Source organism: Apostichopus japonicus, chromosome 10, assembly GCF_037975245.1.
Source record: "Apostichopus japonicus isolate 1M-3 chromosome 10, ASM3797524v1, whole genome shotgun sequence".
Classification (NCBI taxonomy): Eukaryota; Metazoa; Echinodermata; class Holothuroidea; order Aspidochirotida; family Stichopodidae; genus Apostichopus; species Apostichopus japonicus.
Window position 1 is genome coordinate 12,891,469 of NC_092570.1, and position 18,404 is coordinate 12,909,872.

The 18,404-nt window shown below is 36.4% G+C and overlaps 1 protein-coding gene across 3 annotated transcripts in view; it reads right to left on the bottom strand.

The window, feature by feature from the left end:
- Positions 1-18,404, bottom strand: part of LOC139974706 (ATP-binding cassette sub-family C member 5-like) — a 73,450-nt gene that overhangs the window by 5,328 nt on the left and 49,718 nt on the right. For all 3 annotated transcript variants that reach the window (XM_071982039.1, XM_071982040.1, XM_071982041.1), the window contains 14 exons: positions 17,587-17,782; positions 16,739-16,872; positions 14,270-14,539; positions 12,924-13,127; positions 11,486-11,682; positions 10,785-10,879; positions 9,020-9,210; positions 8,125-8,268; positions 7,076-7,205; positions 5,801-6,083; positions 4,395-4,581; positions 3,815-3,904; positions 2,466-2,655; positions 832-991 (listed from right to left, as the gene is read on the bottom strand). In XM_071982039.1, coding sequence (XP_071838140.1) covers positions 832-991; positions 2,466-2,655; positions 3,815-3,904; positions 4,395-4,581; positions 5,801-6,083; positions 7,076-7,205; positions 8,125-8,268; positions 9,020-9,210; positions 10,785-10,879; positions 11,486-11,682; positions 12,924-13,127; positions 14,270-14,539; positions 16,739-16,872; positions 17,587-17,782 — 2,471 coding nt within the window. The remainder of the gene's footprint in view (positions 1-831; positions 992-2,465; positions 2,656-3,814; positions 3,905-4,394; positions 4,582-5,800; positions 6,084-7,075; positions 7,206-8,124; positions 8,269-9,019; positions 9,211-10,784; positions 10,880-11,485; positions 11,683-12,923; positions 13,128-14,269; positions 14,540-16,738; positions 16,873-17,586; positions 17,783-18,404) is intronic.

The window sequence follows — 18,404 nt, forward strand, 5'->3', positions numbered from 1 at the left end:
TCGACAATAACCAACAGAAAACAACTTTCTTTGGGAACACAAAAAGTTTGGTCAATGTACAGGATAAGATTGAACAAGTCTGAAGGTGATTGAAGAACCGCCTCAGAAATTGTCCTCATTGTCAGAACACTACAATCACACTTTCAATCAAAGCTTCCTAAACCACACTGAGAAATAGGAGGTAGGGTGGGCCAGGCTATTTCTAGTTAACACCTCTACCTCCACCACCCTTCCTCCACCTCTACCCCCACCTGCCCTAAGTTGTGGTCACCGAAGAGAAAAAATGAGCATTTCTCACTTTTGACCAAATTCTATCCTCATTCCCAAATCATACTGTACCAGCAGAAACCATGGTGCTTTTTCCTGGTCCAGCATCACCTTCCCCTCCCCTCCCTTTTTTTCTCTCAGAAAGGTCTTAGAAAGCATTTTAACTACATTCTGCAAGAACATATGCTCTCATATCTTTTGAAGCTACAAATTGTTTCTATTTTCAATTTTTGTAAAATTGAATTCTTTGCAGAAGACTAAGTTTCCAATCATTTCGTTCTGTAAGTATTGGTTGACACTTGCACCTTTACACTCCCAAAGATTTGAAGCCACAAACTATTTTTCAGTTCTTGTAATAAACTTGAATTCCTGGAAAATCAAGGAAAGCTTTCCATTCTCTCCCTTTTCTCAATCTTCAGTGGAAACTTACCTTGTCATTTAGCCTTTGAAGACGATCCTGCTAGGATCGAAACGTCAGGCCAACTTACTTTTATACATTCTCTTAAACAGGCTCTCTAGTGGATAAAAAGTTTGCTAACAGTTTTATTTTATTTTGAAACTTACCTTACAGTCCCAATGAACAATACAGGATCTTGTGGAATGATGGACAGCTTGGAGCGGAGAGCGTGAAGGCCAACTTTACTAGTGTTGACACCGTCGATGTTAATTTCACCGCTGGATTTCTCCACCAGACGAAACAAGGACACACCCAAAGATGACTTGCCTGTGAAATCAAGGGTAAAGCCTAGTTACAAATTGAAGGACCATCCTGGCACAGGGTTGCCAAGTTTTTTTAAATACTTTCTCTATTACTTCCAGGCTAGATGTCATTACAAAAAGCACTTTCAATTTAAATAGCTTCATAAAAGAACAAAGAATGAAATGTCAATTGCAACCTCTGAACCCTCTCTAAGTCATACTTAGGATGATGATGATTTACAGGGCAAATGTGAACCAGGAAACGAAAATGTTGAGTGGTTCCGATGCCTAAACGTATTCATAAGGTGGTAAGCCCATATACATGTCAATATTCATGAACTCGTGCACACCAAAATGAAGGGGATTATCTATTGTCACGAGTATGCTTGACACAAGTCTAACAACTATCGTGCGGCTGTATAAATTAACCCTATGAATATTCATATGTTTTCTGTTTTGCTCACAAAGTTCGCATAATTAGCAACATTCGACATTCTAGTATGCTTTGTTTGATTCACTGATTTCCTCTTTTCTTGGATTTGTGTAAGTCTTTGTTTAGATTACTTTGCATAAAATGCAGGTAATGGGTCAGTATGAATAGGCTGGGTAAGCAGGTCAGGGCGTGATATTCGTATTTTGTACTACTTGGCGCAAGGGGTGCTGAGTGCCCCACAGCAGTAATAGTCGTAGCAGTTGGATGCGATGTCTGTTGGGAGATGTTAGCCCGCAGTATTTTAGAGGGCAAGTTGTGAATCAGGAAATGAAAATGTTGAAGTGGTTCTGATGCCTAAATGTATTCATAGTGTGGTAAGCCCATACACAGGTCAATATTCATGAACTTGTGCACACCAAAAATGAAGAGGATTGTCCATTATCACGAGTATGCTTGACACAAGTCTAACAACTATCGTGCAGCTGAATTAATTTACTCCATGAATATTCATTTGTTTTCTGGTTTGCTCACAAAGTTCGCATAATTAGCAACATTCAACATTCTAGTATGCTTTGTTTGATTCACTGATTTCCTCTTTTCTTGGATTTGTGTAAGTCTTTGTTTAGATTACTTTGCATAAAATGCAGGTAATGGGTCAGTATGAATAGGCTGGGGAAGCAGGTCAGGGCGTGATATTCGTATTTTGTACTACTTAGTGCAAGGGTGCTGAGTGCCCGCCCACAGCAGTTAGTGCTGGCAGTTGGATGCGATGTCCGTTGGGCGACGTTAGCCAGCCGTATTTTACTATTAGAGTCGTGGGTGACCTAGTATTTGTAGGGGCAACTTTGGTTCCGGGCTGGTGAATTCATTGTACTATATATCTTGAGGATACCTGTCTTAAAGGACCTGCAGATATCTGTAAAAGCCGGAAACTGACCAAATGCTTGAGTGATTCTAGAAATGGAATTTATAACCTGCCACAGATTGGAGAATGAGTTATAGACAAGGACAAACATCTCCATTTCTGTCCAGCATTTCTTAGACATTTCAACTTGATTTCTCTTACCTGAACCTGTCCTGCCCACAATTCCAATCTTTTCTCCTGCCTTCACAGAGAAGTTGATCCCTTTCAGAACCAAGGGAAGATTTTCCCTGTACCTCATGCTATAATCGGAGAATTTAATGGCGCCATCTTTTGGCCAGGATTGCTCAGGCTCTGTCTCCTTAATCTCCTGAGGCGCCTCCGGGATCAAATCCTATTCAAGAAGAGAATGTACGTTTAATCCTCTTGTGATGAATCGTTAATCGTTACAAGCTAATTAATGCTTTGAACGTAAACAAATTGTGGCAAACTGATGTTCTCGTTAAACTTGAGAAATTAGTAGAATTTCCTAAGGAGAAGATATTAGACTGGATAGGATCAGTAAGAAACTTGTGATCACAATTTAGCCTTCTTCTTTCCAAATTTATAGCAACAATCAGTACTTATATATGTAAACCAATGTATAGGATGTGTGTTTGTGTGTGTGTGAGTGAAGCAAACTAACTGTAAATCTCGTCAGTTTTGTGATATCACAAATGCTGCCCCAATAACATAAGTCACTTCATGATTACATTGTATTTGTGTTGTATTCAAAGCATTCTAAAACCCCTACATTAATAATAACATTTCTTTCGAATTACCCTGGGTTTGACACGCTTCACTGTGACATATGTAGAGAGTTATTGACTATATTAGCAGTGAGTGTGTTAACCCTGACGATAAACACAGGTCGAATATGTTGTCCTGTTTCCGGAATCACATAAGTTAATATGAGATACCAATGTGGATGGAAACATAATGTTTGTCTGCATATAGCAACGAATAACGGAACAGACGCATGGTTGGTTTGAGATCTTTTGATGAGGTATTAACTGAATGATAAGTTTATTTCTGATGGAAACATCAAACATCATTAGCCACTTTTAAGAAGTTACTTAAAACTCACTTCTTCTTTTTAGGAATTTCACTGTAAATCTATATTGTTTTTAAAAAATTTTCCTTATAGAGATATATATATTTTTATATTAATTTTCAAGCTGCGTCCATTTTATTTTTCGTATTCACATTTTAAGGGGTTTTGATATTTTGTTACTTAAATTTACTTAAAACTCACATTTTTTATATTTTTTAGGAATTTTACTGTAAATCTATATTATTTTTAAAATTATTCCTTTGTATATATATATATATATATATATATATATATTTTTATATTAATATTTAAGCTGCGCTAATTTTACTCTTCATATTCATATTTTAAGGGTTTTGTCATTTTGTTGTCATTGTAAAGCGCTCTTGAACATGCTTAAGCATGAAAAGAGGCTAAAGAGCGCTATATAAATTGGGTAACTAATAATAATAATAAAAAGTACCTTTATATAACTGAGAATTCTCTCGGCTGATGTAAACCTCGCTTCCGCCTCTGCAAACATCGCCATCATGAGTTGAAACATACCATTCAGCTGTGAGAAGGGTAACGATGAATATGGTCATAATTCAATTATTTGTGGAACTATGCAACGGATACTGAAACTTTGAGCAGCAGAGAAAATGATAAATCAAAAAAAAATATATATAAATAGTGATGTACATCAGTATTAAAGCAGACAGCCCACACAGGTACATAAAACAACAAGTTCATTTAAAAATGAGGTGAATTCTAAATCAAACATTTTCCGAGATTCTGTTTCAAAAATATGCTGACTAAACCAAATATATTAAAGTGAAGGCCATAAACCAGTTAATTAAAAAAAAAAAAAAACACTTGAGTTATGCTGGTGAACTAAATTGACATTTACTGATATCAAGTTTAATTAAAACCGAGCTGACCGAAACAAGTTGATTCAAATTAGGTCATCATATCAAGTTCACTACAATAAAGTTGGTTGAATCCGGATTTGCGTACACAACGTCCCTGATGTGAATAACCACAATAAGCGACTGCTTACTAACCTGAGTAGTATATGAGATGGCTAATCCTACCAAGGCTGGGGAGAGGGTTCCGTGGGTGATGACTGCCATAAGGTTGGTTAAGGTTGATATGAGAACAACCAGCAGTTCCAACCTCATGCCGGCCCAACGGCCTGATATTCTAAACAACATCAACGGATAAGCATTGGCATCCAATAGCTCTATGAATCTGGCAACAGCAACAACAAAAGAGAGAGAATCTTCTAAATATTAAAACTGAATAAAAAGTGGGGATGTGGTTGAAGAAACTGATTAATAATAATCATAGGTAATATTTATATCCGCATAATCAGCAAAGCTGCTCAAAGCGCTTTACAAATGTAAAACATAAAAACAAATACTAACAAAACCTAAATATTAAATATATAGAACCAATAAGGCATAAAATGTGAAAGCCAAAACAATGTAAAAAACACACGTACTAAACGATAATACAACAAAAAAAGATAAAAAAAGAGTCCTAAATGCATATAGTCCAAAACAAATTCAGAAATATGTAAATAGTAAAATAGTTATCAATAAAGAAAACACAAAAGATTAAATCATAGTTAATGTTTAAATATAGTACAGTAACTATAGTACAGTAAGACAATTATTGTAAAAGCCTAAAACACCCAATACTTAACGATAATAAACGATAATAAATAGAACCCTAAACGTAGTAAAAAAAACTATTTTTTGCTGTTTTTTTTCTTTGTACCATCTAATTTTGAACACATAAACATATCCCACAATAAGGTAGTTGACAAGTCAAGGTCCTTTTGAAATTACAAAACATTTTGAACTTTTCAGTTTTTTGGCCCCATTTGGTGGTAGTGAATAAAATCTCAAAATTGTCTAAGCAAACCAAATGTCGAGGAATGGGAATCAAATTCATTTGTCACATGCTTATTGACATTGACTTGGTGGAAAGACCTGATTACTGACAAACATTACTTTGACCCATTACTTGAGTGGATTAGAAAAATTTGTTGACCAAATGCAAATAGCTGCTGATAATAATGATGAGAGAGGATACACTCTTCAAAAATCAAGAAATGGTAGGCAGAGTGCAAGAACCTCAGCTAGGGTTTGTCATACAAGACAAGAAACGATGGAACAGAATATAGGAAAGAAACCTTTCACTCGAAAAGAAAGTGTTCTGTAGCCGCAGCCAATTTGAAGCAGTCCAATAAAGTGGCTTCTAACTAACTACCAGTCACAGATACAGCATTTGTGTATCGGCCGATTCCGTACTGTACTTGCAGTTGATATTCTCACCTGACACATAGCAGTTAGAGTTTTGAAATTTCTGTCTTTCTGTCAAAGTTTTGTCAAAGTACATACCACCACAGCTGCATGCTAAAACCCTAATTTCTATCCCATGTAGATATCGACAGGTGACTCACTTTGTCACAAATTCATCCGTCTTCTCGTAAGCGTGAATCGTGGTTAGACCGAGAGTCGTTGACGATATATGAGAGAACCAGGGTGACCTCGCAATATTCTCCAGTCTCTTCAGGTCGTGCACCCCTTTACGGTAAAATTTCAGAATGGCTGCGAAGATTATGCCGACCGGCAACAGTGCTATGAGGAACCATGGAAAGACTATGATGATGGTGAGGACGGCAAAGGCCACCATTAGAAACACCTGCAACGCCAGCTCAAAGTTGATGGGCAGAAGGACGTCCACTGATGAAGAAATCAATTAAAGGAAGGGAATTAATGACTTCATTACGAGCGTCCGTCTACTGATGGTGAACAGTTACGACGTATATCAACATGTGGACACTGCAGTGACTAATGGTACACAGTTACGATTGTATATCAACATGTGGACACAGCTGTGACATCTTACAATTGAAGCTTTCTTTAAAGCTCTGTGTTCACCATGCTCATTAACCTGTCTCTATTCTGTGCGTGTTTTTGTCCCTTCTGTTACTGTTACTTGTCATTTAGCCTTTGAAGAAGATCCTGCTAGGATCGAAACGTCAGGCCAACTTACTTTTACACATTCTCCTACACAGGCTCTCTAGTGGATAAGCAGTTTGCTAACAGTTTTATTTTATTTTTATTTCAATTAAAGCTTTACTACAATACTGCTTTATCTTTCTTAACTTCAAGGTATGTCAAATAGCCTCTGTGGTTAAAAACATTGCAACCAGACGAAGGGTTTTCTTGGTTCCCAGATAGATATTGAACATTGCATCTACCTAAAAGGAGGAAGGGTATGTTGCTTCCTGTATGGATAGTAATTATTGCACCACCATACGGGGGGTGGGGGGGAGGGGGTGCCATTTGTTTCTTTCACAGATGGATAGTTACCATCACACCAACCAACCTGCCTATGGGAAGGATGGATGGGTGGGGAGGGGGGTCGATTTGTTTCTTTCACAGATGGATAGTTACCATCGCACCAACCAACCTGCCTATGGGAAGGATGGATAGTTTGGAGAATACTGTGGTAGAAATATTACAAATTAATAAATGTAAGTTGCTGGTATGCCCTAAACTCAATATGTAACCATTTAAATACAAAACCATCACACAGTGTTAATCACCAGTAAATTTGGGCGGGAGAAAGGGGAGATGAAAGGCTTGAGAACAATCGGGGAGTCTCGTGGGAAGTGTCACAGCCACATAAATCTACCGGTGTGCGAACCCAGATAAATAATGACACTTACACTCGTCCATATCTTTGGAGAATCTGTTCAAGATCCTCCCTGTCGGTGTCTTGTCGAAGAAACTCATAGGACTGCGGAATATTTTATACAGGAGGGTGTCGTGCAGGTTACTGGAAGCTTTCAACATAACCTGTGAAGATACAGAAATCAAAATACAGTCTGTGTCTGTAAGGTCCAATGTGTGTCATCATTGTATGGTAGAGTTCACTTTCATTCTTGGGCCTGGCATTGCTAGATCAGCAGTTTCATAACAGATGTTTCTATATTATTTGATTTTACAAAAGAAGAAAGACCAACAAGAATAAAAGATGCAAAAACAAATGAGAAATGGATTCCTTCTTCCACAGAGACATTTCTACAGTGTAGATACCATCAATACCCCTCACTGATGCCTACTAGACAATAATCACTGGTCACTCCCAATCAGACGACCACTAGACGAAAGAGCCAGATGTGAAAATATCCAGTTGTCAACACATTTTATAGCTCATGTTTTGGCAATTTCAAGGCTTTCTGAACAAGAAGTTCAAATTTTAATCCATTTCTAGTAGTTATTGCTGTTTGTCAACAATTTATAAGTCTGCTTGCATTTTATCTACTCTGCATCATCTAATAAACAGTTTTTTAATTTTTTTTCATTATCGTCATCTTTTATGAGGGTAGTCCTGCTCAGTGCAGAAGCACTGCTTTCCAGAGGAGCCCAGTGATTTATATTTGCCAGCACAGTTTTGCTATGCAGAACAGTTCTGACAGCGCCACTCTTTTAGATTGTAATTCCAGGCAAAGAAAACAAAACGAATGCAAGCAAGTAAACAAACAAACAAGAAAGACAACAAGACAAGCCTGCAAGAGATGTCAACGAAATTCATTCACGATCAGTTTCAGAGATATTATAAAGGTAAGATATGAGAAAAACAATACAAACAATACTATACTTATTCTGGAAAATCTATAATACATACATACATACACACATACATACATACACACATACATACAATAGACAACAGACCTAGAAGGACAAAAGAAAGAAGAATGTGGCAACTAACCGTCATGAAAATGACACTCTTGAATGCTGAGAAGATTATGATGACCACTAGGGATATTCCATAGATGAACATGTAGAAACTTAAATCGGGATTATCCGCTATGCTGCCTTGTGGAATCCGATTGCCGGACTCGTTTATGGTTTGCTGTTGTCAAAGTCAAAGAAATTAGGCAAATATATCATTGGATAAAGCTATGACATAACATATGTCAGAGATACGTGCCAATCTTGGAGTGTCTGGGTGCTTCCCCCCCCCCCCCCGATCCCACTAAGAAAAGTTTTCTAATATTGTGAAGGAATGTGACATCTCCTACATGATGATGGTCCTCATCCTGGGCCTAATTTATGACTAAGCAACTGCTATATACTCACCCACTAATATACAATTCATGTATTATCCTTGCATTCATGTGAATCGGTGGTAACAAATGTGTAAGTACATCTTGTACATATGACACCATATTAGGCAGAAGACAATGGCATGTATGCAGTATATGTATATAACATATTCCAATACAGCCAATTTTAATGCTAATAGTAGCTACATATGATTGATTATACCAAGAAGCAGCACACTGATTTACTACATAGAGATTGATTGCTGACAGTGCTTCTGCCATCAAGTGTTCATAAATAAGCTAAAGCTATAAATAAAATGCACATAAAACTGCTACTAACCACAATAATTTGAATCTAATACCCCATATTGAGAGTTGTGTAATAGGTCTAGCATTCAATGATAAAACCATTCAGCAAACTTAAGTCATCTCAGACCAAAGATTAATATCTGCAGGTATCTAAAACAGAATTATTCAAATGTAGCTAAAACACCTCTAAACAACATTACTTGAGTAACTGACTGGATTCCTAGGTGATATGCCTCCCTTAAAACTTACATTGCCATTCCCCTGGTTCAACCAATAGCTGAGCCACCAGTTGTTGAAGGTGACAATTGCCATGGTGAGTACATAGCTAAGCAGGGCTGGAATAGCGATAAAATAACCGCCCATGGCCTTGATGAAACCATGGTAGGTCCTCCAGGAGACACCGCCCTCTTCTTTGCCTTCCTCCTCCGTTAAACGACCTCCTGATAAGAGAGGAGAGGGAATAATGAATTATAAAAACACCTTGTTAAATAAACCCCCAATTAGTGTATGAAACCTGTTTAAGGTTTTGAAAATATCAGATTTTACTACCTATAGATTGAAAGTACAAACCACTCAAATAGATTGAAAATACAAACCACTCATACAGATTTGAAAGTACAAACCACTCAAATAGATTGAAAGTACAAACCACTCAAACAGATTGAAAGTACAACCACTCAAACAGATTGAAAGTACAAACCACTCAAACAAATTGAAAGTACAAACCACTCAAACAGATTGAAAGTACAAACCACTCAAACAGATTGAAAGTACAAACCACTCATACAGATTTGAACGTACAAACCACTCAAACAGATTGAAAGTACAAACCACTCAAACAGATTCAAAGTACAAGCCACTTAAACGGATTGAAAGTACAAACAACTCAAATGGATTGAAAGTAAAAACCACTCAAATGGATTGAAAGTACAAACCACTCAAACAGATTGAAAGTACAACCACTCAAACAGATTGAAAGTACAAACCACTCAAACAGATTGAAAGTACAAACCACTCAGACAGATTGAAAGTACAAACCATTCAAACAGATTGAAAGTACAAACCACTCATACAGATTTGAACGTACAAACCACTCAAACAGATTGAAAATACAAACCACTCAAACAGATTAAAAGTACAAGCCACTTAAACGGATTGAAAGTACAAACCACTCAAACGGATTGAAAGTAAAAACCACTCAAATGGATTGAAAGTACAAACCACTCAAACTGATTGAAAGTACGAACCACTCAAACAGATTGAAAGTACAAACCACTCAACTAGATTGCAAGTACAAACCACTCAAACAGATTGAAAGTACAAACCACTCAAATAGATTGAAAGTACAAAACGCTCAAATAGATTGAAAGTACAAACCACTCAAACAGATTAAAAGTACGAACCGCTCAAATAGATTGAAGTACAAACCACTCCAACAGATTGAAAGTACAAACAACTCAAACAGATTGAAGTACAAACCACTCAAATAGATTGCAAGTACAAACAACTCAATAGAATGAAAGTAAAAACCATTCAAACAGATTGAAAGTACAAACCACTCATACAGATTTGAAAGTACAAACCACTCAAACAGATTGAAAGTACAAACCACTCAAACAGATTAAAAGTACAAACCACTCAAACAGATTAAAAGTACAAGCCACTTAAACGGATTGAAAGTACAAACCACTCAAACGGATTGAAAGTAAAAACCACTCAAATGGATTGAAAGTACAAACCACTCAAACAGATTGAAAGTACGAACCACTCAAACAGATTTAAAGTACAAACCACTCAATTAGATTGCAAGCACAAACCACTCAAACAGAACAAACCACTCAAACAGATTGCAAGTACAAACCACTCAAACAGATTGAAAGTACAAACAACTCAAACAGATTGAAGTAAAAACCACTCAAATAGATTGAAAGTACAAACAACTCAATAGAATGAAAGTAAAAACTGCTCAACAGATTGAAAGTACAAACCATTCAAATAGATTGAAAGTACAAACCATTTAAGTTTCTGTCTTCTTCTTTTTCTGAATGAATGGATGCGACTGTGGAGACTGAGGCAGTGCTCCTGGTACTCATACCCCTAGAGAGGGACCTAACCAAAAACACATATAAAATATTGTCATTAATTTACATCAAATTCAGTTCTAGAACACAAGTTAACAAGTGCAATACAGAAATGTATTGAGTCTTTCGTTACATTATATATTTTCCAATCCCTATATTATCTCATATTCTATGTAAATGTGTGTTGTAAGTACCTAGTAAGCATGGTCTTTCTATCTTGAGATGAAAAATATGTTTTAGGAAATATTACAAAAACATTTCTGGTGATTGACAATCAACAATTGCTTAGATGGCAGTTGGGGTCTGTCACAATTCTCGAATGACCAGAATCTTTGCCAAAACTAAACCATTATCTAACAGCTACGTGAAACTACTAAGATGCAAAAAGCTGAGAAAGCAATAAACTTCCCTGACATAATTGGAGCAGCTTTCTTAAATTGATTTGATAATTTGTGTATTGCTCTCTGACAACAAAATCCCATTTGTTTTTTTTAGCTGGACTAGTGTACTAGTTGAATTTTACATTAATTATACCTTCTTTGTGTTTCAGCCTACAAACCACTTAAGTATTACTTCAATATAGCCTCAAATCAAAAAAAAAAAAAAAAAACCACTTGCAGATTGGACATGTTACCTCTGAGGGGACATTCCTCCTCCCCCCTCTATATCTTCTCCCGTCTCTTCTTCATCTCTCTGTACGTCTGGTTTGCTGTGGTGTGTCTGTATCAGCTTCGTGTACACGCCATTGGCCTTCATCAGCTCTTCGTGGCAGCCTTCCTCAGAGATCTTACCCTTGGTAATCACAATGATGGAATCACAATCTTTTAAATACTGAGGAGTATCAAAAGGAATGAACACGAGATCTTAATTCACAGTTAGGACATGTCGAAAGCAATCTACACAGCTCGGTCAAAGACACTCGCTAAGTTTTTATGGCTCTGAATGCAAACAAGCTTTAGGTTTTATATATCTTTTCTGAAGCTTTGGCATCAACTATGGATACACTGTGTTCTTAGTCTGGAGTATAACACAAGTTGTGACAAGTTACCAATGCTAAGTTGTCAGCGCGGCGAGACTTTATTGAAAGTTGCGCTATATAAGAACTGAAATTATTATTAGTTACGAGACTGTCAATGTCATACATTCAATATGCATAGCCTAGGCTATGTACATACTCTTACACGCACGGTTATAAAAAAATAACACGCTATATTACACTTTCAAAAAGAAAAGCAACACACACCATCCTTCATTCATACTCGACGTACGATATTAGATTAACACGTATTAAACTTGTAATCCGTACACAAACAGAAATTGGGGTTCCCCACTATTCCATGATATTGGAATAGGGCAACCCTTCAAGTTCACCCTAGGCTATAATAATATACAGTTCCAGGCGAAGATGGATTTAAACTGGATATACTCCCTGCGGTTTTGGCTCAAAATTTATGAAATTGTTATAATTATTATATCAAAATGAGGTGAAATACATAAGGGTAAGATTTTGTACATGGGAGCCTTCACAATCATCGTTTGAAGGAAGAATAAATAACGAAAATTTAGAATAAGTTTGAGGTCCTGCAACATGCTGAGCCCAAGTAACGCTAGATATTTGGTGTAGCCTAGGTCCAAATTACTACGTGAAAAGTTGATTCGTTAATATAAAGGTCTAGGCCAGTACTTACATTGATCAGACATTATTCAAACTAAGAACACAGAAACCAGAAATAACCGTGTTTCCTTTTCTTTATTTCTAATAGTAACACGTAGATATTTTTATTATGTCCGGGATTCCTGGGAATGATACCGAAACGAATGTAATAACCGGTTGTCTTCCCACTACCGGTAGTATTTACACATTGCACTGTGATCGGGACTAGTCAATACCTAAACCTAAACTTTTGTAATAGAATCTAAACAATGAGAAAGATAGTGAAATTATTCCTTCCATTTCAACACTTTAACAGTAGGGTAAAGAATTCAGAAGATTCATACATTTTTTGTTTTATCTTTCTTTTCAGTTTGATACTTATCTCACAATTTTCCAATTTTTTTTCTCCCTTTCTCACCTGAAGTTGATGGGTAACAAACAGCACTGTTTTATCTTTTAGTGCAGTTTTCAAACATTGTTCAAAGATATGTTGGCCGACATGGGCGTCCACAGCACTCAGTGGGTCATCCAACAGGTAAATATCATGGTCAGCATACAGAGCTCGAGCCAAACTGACCCTTTGCTTCTGGCCACCGCTAAGATTGATACCTCTTTCACCAATCTGTTCAAAAAATAGGAAATATCAAAATAAAAATATCCAAAAATTGTTGCCGACTGTTTGATATATAAAAAAAAAAATCTAAAAGGTTATGAAATAATGATAAGGTACCTTGAAATAAAACTTAATTAGTGACAATTTGTTAATTTCTATCTAACTTGTTCTAATTTCTGTTGCACCCTAAAATCTTTACATTTTTGTGACCTGCTTACTCTATCAATATCAAACTGTTTTGTTTTGCTTAATTAGAAATACAAAAGAGATTTTCTTTCCTTGACCTCCTCTCAGGTCAAGCTATGTATTGTAAATGTTTGCTCGTATTAAGCAAATTGCTTTTTATTCATAACTGAACTTAACTTCCACCAACTGCATTGTTCTAACCCCCCCCCCCCACTCCACAAAAAAAAGGACAAAGTGAAATGGAAGCACAATTAGTTAATAGTGCAAATACAGTAAAACTCAGGAATTTAACCATTTTGTGGACAAAAAGTGATTTCATAATTTCTACTGTGCGTGAGAATTATCGTAAATTCTATGTCATAACAAGTATAAATTATACTAAAACACAATATCATAATAAATTTGCAAATAACACCTCCAAACACCTACTTAAATAAATAAGGAAAGGATTTTGTTCAACTATTCTTTGTTTTTGTTTCACTTTGAAATGTCAGAGACATATTAAGTAGAATTATGAAAGTACATTATGAAAGTATGTGTCAAATCTGTGACACTTGGCAATAATAGGTCAACTTTGTGTTGGGTTTACTAGTTCAGTTGGAATCATGCATTTGTGAAAACTATTGTTAATTGATTTAATAACTCCAGGTGCTTGTATCCTTTGAATATTCATAACAATCAACCAACGGACCAATCATGATCGATTTCAAAGAATATACGGCCAGTTAAATATCAGCAACATTATTACATACCTTTGAAGCTACAAATGCTGGATAAGAAAGTGAGAAACAGGTCAAGTTTTCTACCATTATAATTGAAATCTTTGTGGTCGAGTTCATGAGGAGAATATCATTGGAAAGAAGAAGCAGTTAGAGGAAACATTTAACTCTGACATTTTTTAACCTAAATTCTAGTTTCTATGGAAATGATCACTGTTCCTAAAACAAAAATCAGCGAGTAGATACCTCCGTTTTATCTCCGGAGGGCAGTATTTCGAAATCTTGTGTGAGACAACACGCCTCAATGACCGACGTATATTTCTCCTCGTCGAAGTCTTTACCAAAGAGGATGTTGTCTTTCAGGGTGGCGTTGAATATCCAAGCTTCTTGTGAGGCATACGCAAAGTTGCCATTTACCTTACAGACTCCTCTCAACTTGTGCATCTGTCCGAGAATGGCTGACAACAAAGAACTCTTACCACTCCCAACCATGCCGCAGACCCCTGTCAGTTGGCCCTGAAAGAGAAAGGAAAGACACACTCTCTACAACACGGCACCACCGACAAAATAGAGACAAACTTTTGAGATAACTCATAAATATAACATAGAAGTTCAACTAACTTTTGAGATAACTCATAAATATACATAGAAGTTTTAACCTTTGTTAAGTAGAAGAGAATCGAAAACAAAAACCCCAAAACAAACATGTTTATATTGTGTGTTGTTATGGTAACCTCATTGGGGAGAAGGCTCACTGTAATAGAAATGTTCTTTTCAACTTTTGGTCAACAACAGTTTGTGGAGTTAATTTAATGGATATTTCCACTAGTCCCTAGATGCTGCTGATACATTACAATGTCTATTAAACGAAAGGGGGAATTCTTGCATAACTTTATAGCTCTGAACATGTTGATATTTTGAAGAATACCATAGGGGAAAGAACAAGTCAACAACTGACAGTTAATTTTAGCCTTAAGTGTATGACTCCATAGTCCTCCAATTCAAAAATAGATCTTTAAGAAGTACTTACTTACATAAATGGAGAGCAAACCTAAAGGCTTTTCCTTGATAATTACAGGACATTTTTGTTTGTTTGTAAGAACAATTGCAATAACTTTCACTTCTTTAATTCATGTCATCATTTTCTGGCATGGTGTGTTTATTCGTGATTGAGTCTTGAAAACTACAATCGATGAAAACAATATCATAGACAAAATCAGATATAAATCTATGTTTGGCATGACTTTAGTTTTAAGATCTACCATCAAAAAAAGAAAACGGGAAAAGAACAAGAGCTGATTTCAACTCTTTCGTAACAACTAGAAACCCACACTTGACTATCACACACATTGTAATGACAACAGCAGCATTTATTCTTACAGCTTCAACAGTGTTAGATTGGTGACAACATTGCTGTTCCTCAGTTTTTGAAGATGGATGGATGGAAATCTTACTTGTCTAACAGAAAATAGTTTTGCAAATAGTTCGCTGCATATTTGATACAACAGATTACTCATTAGTAGGATATAAGAAACTAATTTAATTGAATCAAAACCAGCAGAAGGTATGTAATTCAAGCTGAAACCTGAAAAGCAAAAGCTGGGCAAGTATGATAGAAAACATCTTGCAGACTAGTCTGGTTTCAATTCAAAATTATGAGGTCGAAGTAAACAATTTCAGTTTCATGTGTTGTTATTCCCATACAAGTTAACACTAATATGTAAATGTATTTGGCTGATGAAACATTGTAATTCCTTTAATAACCTGTTAATCAATCTTCAAATTGGTCAAGACCCTATGAAGATGTCTGAGTTTCATTAATTGCATTCCTATTTTGAATAAACACACGTAGGTTTGATGGAAATGTTGACCAAATGCAAAAACCTGCTTTATATTTGCCAGTTGCAAAATGTCTGTCTAAACATGAAAATTTATTCATAGGCTCACAGCCTAAAATTTGTCAAGATGTCTGGGTTGATTTTCTGTAAAACTTAAAGAGCTAAGCTGAAACAATTGCAAAACATTCTCTTTGTTTTGATTGGGAGGAGGGGGGGGGGTGAAGGACTGGGTAGAAGGGATTTGATCTCGGTACAGGTTATAAGTTGCAGTGTCACAACACTGCGGTTTCCACTTAGCTCTCACATCTATACTGAGCTTTGCACTAGGTAAATAGATGTAACCTAAGTTAATATAATCTCATGTTACACACACAATACTGAGTTCATCAGTTTCCTGTGAACTAGGTATGCATATGTAACCTAAGTTAATATAATCTGATGTTACACACACAATACTGAGTTCAGTTCATCAGTCTCCTGTGAACTAGGTATGTAGATGTAACCTAAGTAAATATAATCTCATGTTAGTTAATATAATCTACTAGAAGTTAATTTAATGAACTAGGTATGCAGATGTAACCTGAGTTAATATAATCTGATGTTACACACACAATACTGAGTTCATCAGTCTCATGTGAACTAGGTATGTAGATGTAACCTAAGTTAATATAATCTGATGCTAAACACACTATACTGAGTTCATCCGTCTCCTGTGAACTAGGTATGCAGATGTAACCTGAGTTTAAATTATTTGAAGTTGATGGTATGCAAGAGGGACAACCTCATCAAGTATGGTATGGCTACATTGACACATACACACACAATATTGAGTTCACCAGTCACCTGTGAACTAGTAGGAATGTAGTTTAACACTTACCTTGTATAACTTGAAGTTGAGGTTAAAGAGAGCAGGGACCATCTCGTCGAGTTCAATTTGGCTACCTTGACTGGCTAGCTGTGTGATCGATACTGTGCTTGGGCTTTTCTCTGTACCATCTTTAACACCGTCTTCTGTTGCACAATGGTTAATGACAAGAAAAATAATTGGAATTTAGCTCATGGTGGCAAAAAGTGTTATCTTCATATGGACACGTGCAAAGACATTTTTGGCTTAGAACAGTGATTTGAAACAGTGACCTCTGGACTTGTAACCCTGAGGACAATGGTAACCCTGAAGTCACTGGTTCAAATTCCATTTCTAAGCCAATAATATCTTCGCTCTTTTGCAGTTTGCTTAGAGTATTTTGAGAAACTTCAGTATTCTGCAAAAAGTTTAGCAGTGAGTTTCCAAGCATACAATTGTGGGATTGTTACCATCAAAAACATGTTTTTTCTCTACAAAAAGTAATTGTCATGATTGTATTCACTTATCTTCTGTATTCACTTTACTTACCTAGGATTCACCTACCTATTATTCACATGACTCACCTAGTATTCACTTACCTTCTGTATGCACTTCACTTACCTAGTATTCACTTCCCTTCTTAAGTTTATTGCACAATGTGTGAATTGTAAATGCTGGGTCTTTCATGTCTTAAAGCTGCCAACATGTTAAATTCATGATAACCTTTTGACCCTTTAACGTTCAGGACGGGGCTTAACGATAAGCTGATGACTTTTCAGAAATTTCTAGGCAAGATATTTAGGTGAGAATGCAACAACCCAACCCCTCAGCAGACAGGTAAGACAGGAAAAATAACTATTATTAAGTTCATGTATATTTACTGGTTCCAGCAGGCTTGTCATCAATCTTGCCATCTTCTCCTACTTCTCTTTCTGCCTCTTTCGCAGCAGTTTTATCTTCCTCTGTGTTGCTGGCTACTTTACTCCAAGCGAATGTTGCATCTTCAATGATCACTGCGTGCCGACCGTCGTCTGGCATCCTATCCAGGGGTTCCACAGTATCCAGGACCAGAATCACCTGTAGAGATAAAAGCATCGGGGGAAAGAAAATACAAGGGTAAAACTAACCAGAATGCAAAAATGCATTGTGGTTTCGATGATGTAACATGAGCAGTTTTCTTCATGAATCTGACATAATGTATAGTGAGGGTGTACATGTTGACAAGGTTTTGACAATTGTTGCTACTGAGCAGACGGATCAGTTTCTGACTAGTCCATCTCTCCAGTTTCTATTACAATATCTATTGATCACATGACACCACCTCATTGACGCAGTTACTTGGGAGTTGAATGGAGGAATAGAGGCAACACTCATTGGTGCCTGAAAGAAGATTCACAAACACGGCAGGACTTTCTAATAATAATGATAATATATTCATTTATAGAACGCAACAATATGCAAATGCATCTCTATGCGCTTTACGAAAAGTCGAAAGCCGACCGGAAAAAATAGAGTTTTTTTAACTTTCTCTTGAATATGTTCAATGTCTGTGCTTTATCTCTATCACTTTACCTATCACCTGTAGATCTAAAGTAAAAACAAATCGTACTATAAATAGCTTCTATGTTTGTAAGCACATGGTTGTGATAAATAGCTGGAAAGGAAAGATAGATGAGGGGAGAGGGTAAACCTAGATGTA